This window comes from Leptodactylus fuscus, chromosome 10 (genome assembly GCF_031893055.1).
Source record: "Leptodactylus fuscus isolate aLepFus1 chromosome 10, aLepFus1.hap2, whole genome shotgun sequence".
NCBI classification, from domain to species: Eukaryota; Metazoa; Chordata; class Amphibia; order Anura; family Leptodactylidae; genus Leptodactylus; species Leptodactylus fuscus.
This window is the reverse complement of record NC_134274.1, coordinates 6428650-6441467: the sequence shown is the minus strand read 5'-3', so window position 1 is coordinate 6441467 and position 12818 is coordinate 6428650. Positions and strand designations below refer to the sequence as shown.

Sequence of the window (12818 nt, the reverse complement as noted above, 5' to 3'; positions counted from 1 at the left end):
ACCTACAGATCCCCCATAACAGTGTCATCTACAGATCCCCCATAACAGTGTCACCTACAGATCCCCCATAACAGTATCATCTACAGATCCCCCATAACAGTGTCATGTACAGACCCCCCATAACAGTGTCATGTACAGACCCCCCATAACAGTGTCATCCACAGATCCCCCATAACAGTGTCATCTACAGATCCCCCATAACAGTGTCATCTACAGATCCCCCATAACAGTGTCATCTACAGATCCCCCATAACAGTGTCACCTACAGACCCCCATAACAGTGTCATCTACAGACCCCCATAACAGTGTCATCTACAGATCCCCCATAACAGTGTCATCTACAGATCCCCCATAACAGTGTCATCTACAGACCCCCCATAACAGTGTCATCTACAGACCCCCATAACAGTGTCATCTACAGATCCCCCATAACAGTGTCACCTACAGACCCCCATAACAGTGTCATCTACAGATCCCCCATAACAGTGTCATCTACAGACCCCCCCATAACAGTGTCATCTACAGATCCCCCATAACAGTGTCATCTACAGATCCCCCATAACAGTGTCACCTACAGATCCCCCATAACAGTGTCATCTACAGATCCCCCATAACAGTGTCATCTACAGACCCCCATAACAGTGTCATCTACAGATCCCCCATAACAGTGTCATCTACAGACCCCCCATAAGTGTCATCTACAGATCCCCCATAACAGTGTCATCTACAGATCCCCCATAACAGTGTCATCTACAGATCCCCCATAACAGTGTCACCTACAGATCCTCCATAACAGTGTCATCTACAGATCCCCCATAACAGTGTCATCTACAGATCCCCCATAACAGTGTCATCTACAGACCCCCATAACAGTGTCATCTACAGATCCCCCATAACAGTGTCATGTACAGACCCCCCATAACAGTGTCATCCACAGATCCCCCATAACAGTGTCATCTACAGATCCCCCATAACAGTGTCATCTACAGATCCCCCATAACAGTGTCATCTACAGATCCCCCATAACAGTGTCATCTACAGATCCCCCATAACAGTGTCATCTACAGATCCCCCATAACAGTGTCACCTACAGACCCCCATAACAGTGTCATCTACAGACCCCCATAACAGTGTCATCTACAGATCCCCCATAACAGTGTCATCTACAGATCCCCCATAACAGTGTCATCTACAGACCCCCCATAACAGTGTCATCTACAGACCCCCATAACAGTGTCATCTACAGATCCCCCATAACAGTGTCACCTACAGACCCCCATAACAGTGTCATCTACAGATCCCCCATAACAGTGTCATCTACAGACCCCCCATAACAGTGTCATCTACAGATCCCCCATAACAGTGTCATCTACAGATCCCCCATAACAGTGTCACCTACAGATCCCCCATAACAGTGTCATCTACAGATCCCCCATAACAGTGTCATCTACAGACCCCCATAACAGTGTCATCTACAGATCCCCCATAACAGTGTCATGTACAGACCCCCCATAACAGTGTCATCCACAGATCCCCCATAACAGTGTCATCTACAGATCCCCCATAACAGTGTCATCTACAGATCCCCCATAACAGTGTCATCTACAGATCCCCCATAACAGTGTCATCTACAGATCCCCCATAACAGTGTCATCTACAGATCCCCCATAACAGTGTCACCTACAGACCCCCATAACAGTGTCATCTACATACCCCCATAACAGTGTCATCTACAGATCCCCCATAACAGTGTCATCTACAGATCCCCCATAACAGTGTCATCTACAGACCCCCCATAACAGTGTCATCTACAGACCCCCATAACAGTGTCATCTACAGATCCCCCATAACAGTGTCACCTACAGACCCCCATAACAGTGTCATCTACAGATCCCCCATAACAGTGTCATCTACAGACCCCCCCATAACAGTGTCATCTACAGATCCCCCATAACAGTGTCATCTACAGATCCCCCATAACAGTGTCACCTACAGATCCCCCATAACAGTGTCATCTACAGATCCCCCATAACAGTGTCATCTACAGACCCCCATAACAGTGTCATCTACAGATCCCCCATAACAGTGTCATCTACAGACCCCCCATAAGTGTCATCTACAGATCCCCCATAACAGTGTCATCTACAGATCCCCCATAACAGTGTCATCTACAGATCCCCCATAACAGTGTCACCTACAGATCCTCCATAACAGTGTCATCTACAGATCCCCCATAACAGTGTCATCTACAGATCCCCCATAACAGTGTCATCTACAGACCCCCATAACAGTGTCATCTACAGATCCCCCATAAGTGTCATCTACAGATCCCCCATAACAGTGTCATCTACAGATCCCCCATAACAGTGTCATCTACAGATCCCCCATAACAGTGTCATCTACAGACCCCCATAACAGTGTCATCTACAGATCCCCCATAACAGTGTCACCTACAGATCCTCCATAACAGTGTCATCTACAGATCCCCCATAACAGTGTCATCTACAGATCCCCCATAACAGTGTCATCTACAGACCCCCATAACAGTGTCATCTACAGATCCCCCATAACAGTGTCATGTACAGACCCCCCATAACAGTGTCATCCACAGATCCCCCATAACAGTGTCATCTACAGATCCCCCATAACAGTGTCATCTACAGATCCCCCATAACAGTGTCATCTACAGATCCCCCATAACAGTGTCATCTACAGATCCCCCATAACAGTGTCATCTACAGATCCCCCATAACAGTGTCACCTACAGACCCCCATAACAGTGTCATCTACAGACCCCCATAACAGTGTCATCTACAGATCCCCCATAACAGTGTCATCTACAGATCCCCCATAACAGTGTCATCTACAGACCCCCCATAACAGTGTCATCTACAGACCCCCATAACAGTGTCATCTACAGATCCCCCATAACAGTGTCACCTACAGACCCCCATAACAGTGTCATCTACAGATCCCCCATAACAGTGTCATCTACAGACCCCCCCATAACAGTGTCATCTACAGATCCCCCATAACAGTGTCATCTACAGATCCCCCATAACAGTGTCATCTACAGATCCCCCATAACAGTGTCATCTACAGACCCCCATAACAGTGTCATCTACAGATCCCCCATAACAGTGTCACCTACAGATCCCCCATAACAGTGTCATCTACAGATCCCCCATAACAGTGTCATCTACAGACCCCCATAACAGTGTCATCTACAGATCCCCCATAACAGTGTCATGTACAGACCCCCCATAACAGTGTCATCCACAGATCCCCCATAACAGTGTCATCTACAGATCCCCCATAACAGTGTCATCTACAGATCCCCCATAACAGTGTCATCTACAGATCCCCCATAACAGTGTCATCTACAGATCCCCCATAACAGTGTCACCTACAGACCCCCATAACAGTGTCATCTACAGACCCCCATAACAGTGTCATCTACAGATCCCTCATAACAGTGTCATCTACAGATCCCCCATAACAGTGTCATCTACAGACCCCCCATAACAGTGTCATCTACAGACCCCCATAACAGTGTCATCTACAGATCCCCCATAACAGTGTCACCTACAGACCCCCATAACAGTGTCATCTACAGATCCCCCATAACAGTGTCATCTACAGACCCCCCCATAACAGTGTCATCTACAGATCCCCCATAACAGTGTCATCTACAGATCCCCCATAACAGTGTCACCTACAGATCCCCCATAACAGTGTCATCTACAGATCCCCCATAACAGTGTCATCTACAGACCCCCATAACAGTGTCATCTACAGACCCCCCATAAGTGTCATCTACAGATCCCCCATAACAGTGTCATCTACAGATCCCCCATAACAGTGTCACCTACAGATCCTCCATAACAGTGTCATCTACAGATCCCCCATAAGTGTCATCTACAGATCCCCCATAACAGTGTCATCTACAGATCCCCATAACAGTGTCATCTACAGATCCCCCATAACAGTGTCATCTACAGATCCTCCATAACAGTGTCATCTACAGATCCCCCATAACAGTGTCATCTACAGATCCCCCATAACAGTGTCATCTACAGATCCCCCATAACAGTGTCATCTACAGATCCCCCATAACAGTGTCATCTACAGATCCCCCATAACAGTGTCATCTACAGATCCCCCATAACAGTGTCACCTACAGATCCTCCATAACAGTGTCATCTACAGATCCCCCATAAGTGTCATCTACAGATCCCCCATAACAGTGTCATCTACAGATCCCCATAACAGTGTCATCTACAGATCCCCCATAACAGTGTCATCTACAGATCCTCCATAACAGTGTCATCTACAGATCCCCCATAACAGTGTCATCTACAGATCCCCCATAACAGTGTCATCTACAGATCCCCCATAACAGTGTCATCTACAGATCCCCCATAACAGTGTCATCTACAGATCCCCCATAACAGTGTCACCTACAGATCCCCCATAACAGTGTCACCTACAGATCCCCCATAACAGTGTCATCTACAGATCCCCCATAACAGTGTCATCTACAGACCCCCATAACAGTGTCATCTACAGACCCCCCATAAGTGTCATCTACAGATCCCCCATAACAGTGTCATCTACAGATCCCCCATAACAGTGTCATCTACAGATCCCCCATAACAGTGTCATCTACAGATCCCCCATAAGTGTCATCTACAGATCCCCCATAACAGTGTCATCTACAGATCCCCATAACAGTGTCATCTACAGATCCCCCATAACAGTGTCATCTACAGATCCCCCATAACAGTGTCATCTACAGATCCCCCATAACAGTGTCATCTACAGATCCCCCATAACAGTGTCATCTACAGATCCCCCATAACAGTGTCACCTACAGATCCCCCATAACAGTGTCACCTACAGATCCCCCATAACAGTGTCATCTACAGATCCCCCATAACAGTGTCATCTACAGACCCCCATAACAGTGTCATCTACAGACCCCCCATAAGTGTCATCTACAGATCCCCCATAACAGTGTCATCTACAGATCCCCCATAACAGTGTCATCTACAGATCCCCCATAACAGTGTCATCTACAGATCCCCCATAAGTGTCATCTACAGATCCCCCATAACAGTGTCATCTACAGATCCCCATAACAGTGTCATCTACAGATCCCCCCATAACAGTGTCATATACAGACCCCCACATAACAGTGTCATCTACAGATCCCCATAACAGTGTCATCTACAGATCCCCATAACAGTGTCATCTACAGATCCCCCCATAACAGTGTCATCTACAGATCCCCCATAACAGTGTCATCTACAGATCCCCCATAACAGTGTCATCTACAGCCCCCCATAACAGTGTCACCTACAGACCCCCATAACAGTGTCATCTACAGCCCCCCATAACAGTGTCACCTACAGCCCCCCATAACAGTGTCATCTACAGACCCCCCATAACAGTGTCATCTACAGACCCCCCTCCCCCCTCCATAGGACTTGTAGTTCTGTAACCCGCCACGTTATGTGCTCTGGCTCAGCCACACAGCAGCCATGTATGTTATATTCACATCAGTCATCCTCCTGTCCCTCCGTATTCTGTACAAGTCACTCCAGGACACCCCCCCCGCTCCTTGTCCCCCCTCCCCCTCCCCCATCCCCCCGCCCTCCTGTCTCGCCTCACTCACAGCACACAAGTTCACAGCCCCGTCTCCTAGCAACAGAGCGGGAAGTCACGCCCCCTCCCTCTGCCTCCACAGGGTAACGCCCATCATTCCGTCCAGCCAATCAGCGCACACTAATCTGCATATCACTCTGGGATTTATCCGTTAGAATGTTCTGGGTAATATTTGATATTTCTGATAGATTGATCACTGACAACATGGCGGCCGGTGTCTGCACATAGACCAGTGTTATGTGATGGTGACATTATTATGGTTACGGCTGACGAGTCGCCATGAGTGTAGTAATATGCGGCGGGCGGCGGGCTCTTACACCAGGCGCCACACTGGCAGGTTCTATAGCTCTTTTGCTATTTGTCTAGAAGGTTCTTGGTAACAGGAGCCGCTCCCTCTAATGGTTAAAAACAGAATTACAATGTTGTGTACTATATACGTTACTACTCACACAGATGTCCGCCATGTTGTCGGTGTCTTTCATTGAGTTGCAGTGGTGTCCTCCCGCCGTTAGAGGTCTCTCACTTCTAATGTCTCCTCCGGCTCGCGCACCATAGAGCTGACGGCCGCTCCCCCTGACACACAGGACATAGAGCTGGGGATGTGACAAGGCCTCGGAGGAGCCTCAGAAATACCGGTCAGCCATGTCCAGTCTACAGAGGCCGCCACCCCCAGCACAGAATGTCACCCTCAACCTGGAGCAGGTGAAAGGTAAGAGGTCACACTGTGAGGTAACTCTGTCCTGTCAGTCACTAGTGGTGCCATATACTACATGTCAGGCACTAGACACCCAGTGTTCCCATTTAGTCAGCTTTGGTACCCCAAAAGTGTCACAGTATCAAAAGTGAGCGCCCCCTTAGCAGCCCCCCAACTTCTTAACAGGGGCAGAATGTGCAAATTTAGCCCCGCCCACTTTACATGGACTCTGCCCAGTCTCTATAATCTTTCCATGTGCGCCCGCACAGTATAATCCTCCTGCAGTCACCCGTACATTATATGTCCCCACAATATAATGCAACAACAACTGCCCCACAGTATTAGGTCCCTCTCCTGGGAGAAACTAGAGCGGACATGAAACTGGAGCATCTGGAGGGGGACATCAGCAAAATAATGCTGATAGAGCCCCACATATGCGTATTCAGGGCCGCCGATAGGCCAGTACTACCGCTACTGGCGTCAGGGGCCCAGCCAAATTGAAAAATGGGGGGGGGGGGGTTTGGCCCGCCATCGTGTGCCGGCCCCCTGGCGCCCGTAGCATTCATTGTATGACGCAGAGGACGCAGATCTGAGTTGAAGACATACACGGCTGAAGCAAGGAGCTGACCTGTGTCAGCTCCTCGCTTCGCCGCCGCCGCCGCTGCTGCTACTGGCTTTGTAGACGCGATGTGATGACGTCACATCGCGTCTACAACTGTGCGCCAGTGAGAGAGAGGCGCGCAGAGAGCGGCGGGGGAACGAGGAGAAGGTAAGTGTAATGTGGAGGTGGAACGTGAAACTGGGGGCAGATGAAGGGTGTATATGAAGCTGGGGGGGACATATAATTTACGGGTGACTGTAGGAGGATTATACTGTGTGCGGGCACATGAAAAATTAATGAGTGGGCGGAGTCAACATAACAGTGGGTGGGGCTAAATTTGTCCCTCTTTTAGTTCTTCAAAAGTTGGGAGGTATGGGTACAGGGGGCAGTGGAAAGATGTTAGAAGGTGGACGGGGGGATTGTTGGGGCATCGGGTGTGCGGCACTGCGGAAAGGGAACTGGGGCAATAATATGTAATATATAAGTTTTTTGCTGGAGAACTACAAAGCACACAATCCCTCCAAAGGTATGTGTGCTGTGTAGTAATAATGATGTAGGCTATGTTACTAGCATAGCAGCCTGTTTGGGGTGGGACTTTCACTGTAAAGGAGTGTTCACATTGCGTTTTTGGCCTCCCTTGCCGGGATACGTTGGTAACCAGTCACAATCAGCTCCCCACTTATCCCTGCACGGAGAACTGCAGGCCCCCCTTTTTCTTTAATGGCCAGTTCTTCGTGCAGGGATAAGTTGACAGCTGATTCTGACTGGTTACCAACGTATCCCGGCCAGGGAGGCCAAAAACGCAATGTGAATAAGCCCTGAGGATTTATTAGGAGGCTCTTATAGATGGTGTTGGCTCTCTATAGGTGCTGTCACACGGAGCAGATTATACCTGCAAATAGAATCTGATGAAGCCTTGTAATGCTGCTAAATAAAGGGAAATGTAATACAGAATGGGTATGACGCAAAATAAGGTCGTTTTAAAATGGCGGGGGGGGGGGGGAGGACATCATTTTGCTGATAGAGCCCCTGCACTTGTATGAGCGCTGCTCCATTCACTTCTATGGGGCTGCTGTGGGTTATAGTCCTGGCAGAAGTGAATGGAGCAGCGGTCACACAAATGCACTGACTTCTCATTCACAAGGAGGATTTAGGGGGATTATCAGGCCCCTGTTCTCCTGATCACTGGGGGACCCTGCAATTCTATCCCCCAGCAATCGGGCACTTGTTCCCTGACTTTTTGGTTGTTCCTAAGAATCCATAACAGGATAACCTTTTTAAGGGCATGTTCACATTGCAGAGGTGTTTGAGGCAATCTTCAGGGTCCACATAAACCACTGGCCCTCCCATAGTTATACTGCCCTCATGGTTGTGCCCCTCGGGTGCTAGCCACCTTATAAGCAGGATCCATCTCCACCTGATGACACCTAGGATTGGCCAGTGGGTGACTTTGTCTTTTTTTTTCTCCCCCCGCAGAGGCTTTGGGGGAGGTGCTGGAGGCCCTGCAGTCGCCCACCGGAAGCGCTCGCCTGGAGGAGGCCAGAGAGAATTCTGGGAATGACCTGGGCAAAGTGCTGCAGCTCCTGCTCCCCGCCGCCGTACAGATCCAGCAGGAGGTGCTGCAGAACTATGGATTCAGCCCTGACGGGGAGGGTAAGTGTTTGCCTGGGAATCAGAGGGTTAAAGTGATGATGTAATGTCCATACGATGTCACATGACTGCAGTGATGTCACCGGGATGTCATGTGATCTCATTTTGAATGGGTTCTAGATAACGGAGCTTGGTCTGGAGGGCTGCAGATATTAATTTGTGGCAGAGCTGACCCCTTCACGTCCACTCTGGGTTTTCCTCTTTTCAGGTGTCCTCCGATTTGCTCGTCTGGTGAAATCCTTTGAGTCCCAGGACCCGGAGATCGCAGCCATGTCCAACAAGCTGAAATCCTTCTTCCTTCCACCCCTGCCCCCCCATGCCGGGCTGCCCATCCCCTCCTCCTAGGATTGCTGCCCCTCACTACACACAGGACTGTCAGGTCTCACACTACTACTATATCATATATGTGCAATAAACGTGTTTCTTTTCTACCAAGGTGTCTGTGCGTCGTGGGTCGTATGACTTCTATTATATATCCTGACTCATCTACCGCCATCTTGGCCATGAGAAGACTCCTGCGCAGCTGCTTGTCAATGTCTGCCGTCACAGAAACACTGCAGACAATATGGCCACCAGATGGTCACCTCTGCTATGGAGCGCTTGTCTTGTAGCTTCAATATGAGCTACAGGGAAGTGTATTTTAGGGTATGGGATCCATGTCTGACCAGTGTGGGGGTCTTTTAGTGGCCCCCACTGATCATGAGAACAGGGCCCTGACTGTAGCAGTAGTGTGCGCGCATAACCAACACTCCATTCCTTTCTATGGGACTGACAGACGTCTGAGCGCAGCGCCCCATCAGTCCCATAGCAGGAGCGGTGGTCACGCGGTCACTACTGTTACATTTACACTAGGGTCCCTTTTCTTGTGATCGTTCCTGGGATCTTTGTGATCCAAGTGATCAAACACATCCCTGATCCATTGGATATGTTTGATACTAGGACCACCCCTTCAAGATGACTTTTTTGGTCTTAAAGGGGTTTCCAGAATCATGATACTGATAATCACCTTCTCAATAGGTCACAATATCAAATAGGAGTGCTCTGACAACCAGCATGGCCGCCAACCAGCTGCAGACAAGTGCTTCAGCTTCATCACTGAATACCAAGCACAGCGCCATAAATTATACAGTGGCTGATCTTGGTATTGCAGCACAGCAGTGTGACCAATGAATGTCTCCGAGTTCAGAAGGATCCATCAAGGAACCAGATTTTATATCCCCGATTCCTCCATGTCCATGGGACCTGTATTAAGAAATATGACAGATCAGGCTAAAAAGAGGCTCCTTCTTAAAACCAACTCCACCCAGTGCACATGTAATACCACGACTGTCCTCTAGAGGACACTGCTTTCTATTAGGAAAACCCATTATAAATATTAAGAAAAGGGCAGCAGCGCGGTGCGTTCCATTACACAATCGTGTCACGGCGGTCCGGGCAGCTTTGTCGTGGACCTGTCATTCCTCATTAGACTGGATAGATTGGTATTCTGGTCATGTTATGGCTTCCTATTCCTGTTCCCCTCATGACCTAATATCATTTACAGCTACCGGTAAGCAGTAGACTATGTTTAATCAAGGTTGCCATTTGGTTGGTCACCCAACTTTCCCAGGAACAGATATATCGGTATAGAGGGCACTCAAGAACTTGCCTTTCCTGTTGCCTGAACTTGTTCCCAGCTGGTCATGGAGTCACTTCTGGGTCTCCTTTACTATTCTGTGTCGGCAGTCAGAACACACATGACACATGCGTAAACACGAGCGGCCGAGGTCAAGAGCCTGGAGGATACAGCTATAGGGTCTGGGCTGTGATAGTGAAAGCCACCAAATGGGAAACCAGCAGGTTGTGATAATAGTGCTCTGTAGTGTTATAAATGTGTGGCTGATAACAGAGAACAGTAGCTGGTATTAAAGGGATCCTATCATTCACACACTATTTTTTCTAGGTACCACGTCGGAATAACCTTAAGAAAGGCTATTCATCTCCTACCTTTCATTGTCTTCTCCGCGCCGCCGTTCTCTTACAATCCCGGTTCTTGTCGGTATTCAAATTAGATTTCTCACAGCACTGGGGGCGGGCCCCAGAGCTCAAACAGCACTGGGGGCTTCCCCAATGCTGCGAGAGAACTCTCTGCAGCGCCGCCTCCATCTTCATCAGCAGCGTCATCTTCAGCCTCTTCTTCCGGCGGTGGCTTGTAACTTATTACAGTATTGTAAGCGGCCATTTTCTTGTGGGCATGTGCAGTCTGCTCTGCCCGAGGCCTAGAAATTACAAGTCACCGCCGGAAGAAGAGGCTGAAGAGGACGCTGCTGACGGAGGCGGCGCTGCAGAGAGTTCTCTCGCAGCATTGGGGACGCCCCCAGTGCTGTCTGAGTGCTGGAGCCCGCCCCCAGTTCTGCGAAAGAGCTAATTTGCTTTCCGACAAGAACCGGGATTGTAGGCAAACGGTGGCGCGGAGAAGACAACGAAATGTAGGAGATGAATAGCTTTTCTTAAGGCTATTCTGAGGTGGTACCTAGAAACAATAGTGCGTGAATGATAGGATCCCTAGGAAATGGAGGTAAGATAAGTATTGCTGTAACATCACGCCGCAGCTCCAAGATGTCAAAGTGGGGGTTACTCTTCTACATCTGGGGGTCAGCAAGCTTCGACACGACACTCCCATCAGGCTCTATTCACTCCTATGAGTTCTCCAACAATAGCAGAGCAAGTATGCATGCTGGGAGTTGTAGTCTCGCAACAGCTGGAGTGTTGGAGGTTGTCTAGTGCTTACCCTTGATCTAGATTAAATCTGACAGTAGAGCATGGCCAGTCCCTACCGGCTGTATAGTATTTCCATAAGAGGGGAGATAAGCTGCTGCCAGATAACGCTTATCTCTGGAGGAAATAAAAGGTTGTGCCAGTGAAAATCCAACTTGTGCATATCCTTGTTTCCCTCCATAGCAGTGATATTGGAGGAATCTGACCTTCCATAGGCTAAGGCCACACTATGTAAATTGCAGAAGGAAAAATGGTGCGGAAATGCCGCAAAAAATAAAAAAAGTTCTTGTTTTTCACTTCTTTTCCGTTGCATTTCATTCACTTTTCTGCAACCTTAGCCTTTTTTTTCAGTTTTATTTATTTAATTAAAGAGGTTCATCCATAAGAGATCAGTGGGGGTCCAACACTCGGGACCCTGCTGATCAGCTATTTGAAGAGGTGTTTGGACAGGGGCTGCAAAGTTAATAAAATTGAACTGCAATACCAAATGTAGCCACTAGCCAACGTGTGGCGCTGTGTCTGGTAGTCAGTGCAGATGGCAGCTCATTTCTACTTGAATATCTGCGTGCTGCAGCCCCTTCGAATAGATAATCGGCACGGTTCCAGAGGTCAGACCCCCACCCATCTATTGAGAACGTGTATTAGACACTGTGGTCAAGGATTGACTATCCCAGAGGGTGTGCTGCTTAGGCCTGAGGTGCAGGAGGGCCACCGTATAAGAATTGAATAGAGCCATTCATGTGTTGGCCCCAGTCGGGGTTATTTGAATAGACGTCTATGTGGAATGATTTCTATTCTGTATCAATTTTCATACACTGACAATATAATCCTGACACAAGCGATTGTCCTGACCGGAGATTACAATATCTTCATACCGCCACACGTCATAGCTGGACGCCTCCTTTGCATATCAGTTAACTGCTAAGGTGCTGGATCTGAACCATTTCCATTTATTTGATGTCGGTCAGTAAATTGCTGATGTAGAAGAAAAGAAATAAAATTAAAAACGCGACAAAAGCCTGAACTGTGCATTCATTTTCCTTGTAATTTTAAATGGAAAGAAGTCGGTATATTTCCACGAATAAACCTACACCTATTACTGTAAAGGAAAAAAATACTGTGCGGAGAGGATGAAGCATGACGGAGCCAAAGAACACTAAAGAGCGAATGTCTGTCTCATACTTCATACTAGCCTAGCGTTAAACTACCGCAATACTGACACATATACAAAATCCGAAATACTATCCTAGGGATTTTAGTGTAAAATAATATAACTGCTATAATACTGCAGAAGACGGAAACCTGTCAGACCCGGTCCGGCCGTGAGTGGCGGTGAGCGTTTTATGCTCTCCGCCGCGAAAACGGAATTTTTTAAATCGGACACAGAGTACTGCATGTCCGACTCTGTCTCCGATTTAAAAAAATGGTTTCACGGCGGAGAGCATAAAA

The 12818-nt window shown here is 48.3% G+C and overlaps 1 protein-coding gene and 1 non-coding gene across 2 annotated transcripts; both read left to right on the top strand.

The window, feature by feature from the left end:
* Positions 1–6002: 6002 nt before the first annotated feature.
* LOC142183626 (U7 small nuclear RNA) lies at positions 6003–6058 on the top strand. The gene has a single exon (XR_012711787.1). It is a non-coding gene; the product is annotated as a U7 small nuclear RNA (small nuclear RNA).
* A 159-nt stretch (positions 6059–6217) lies between these two features.
* C10H12orf57 (chromosome 10 C12orf57 homolog) lies at positions 6218–9043 on the top strand. Its single transcript, XM_075258605.1, has 3 exons — positions 6218–6376; positions 8439–8615; positions 8821–9043. The coding sequence occupies exons 1-3, from the start codon at positions 6310–6312 to the stop codon at positions 8955–8957; spliced, it is 381 nt and encodes a 126-aa protein (XP_075114706.1). The 5' UTR covers positions 6218–6309; the 3' UTR covers positions 8958–9043.
* The last annotated feature ends 3775 nt before the right edge of the window (positions 9044–12818 follow it).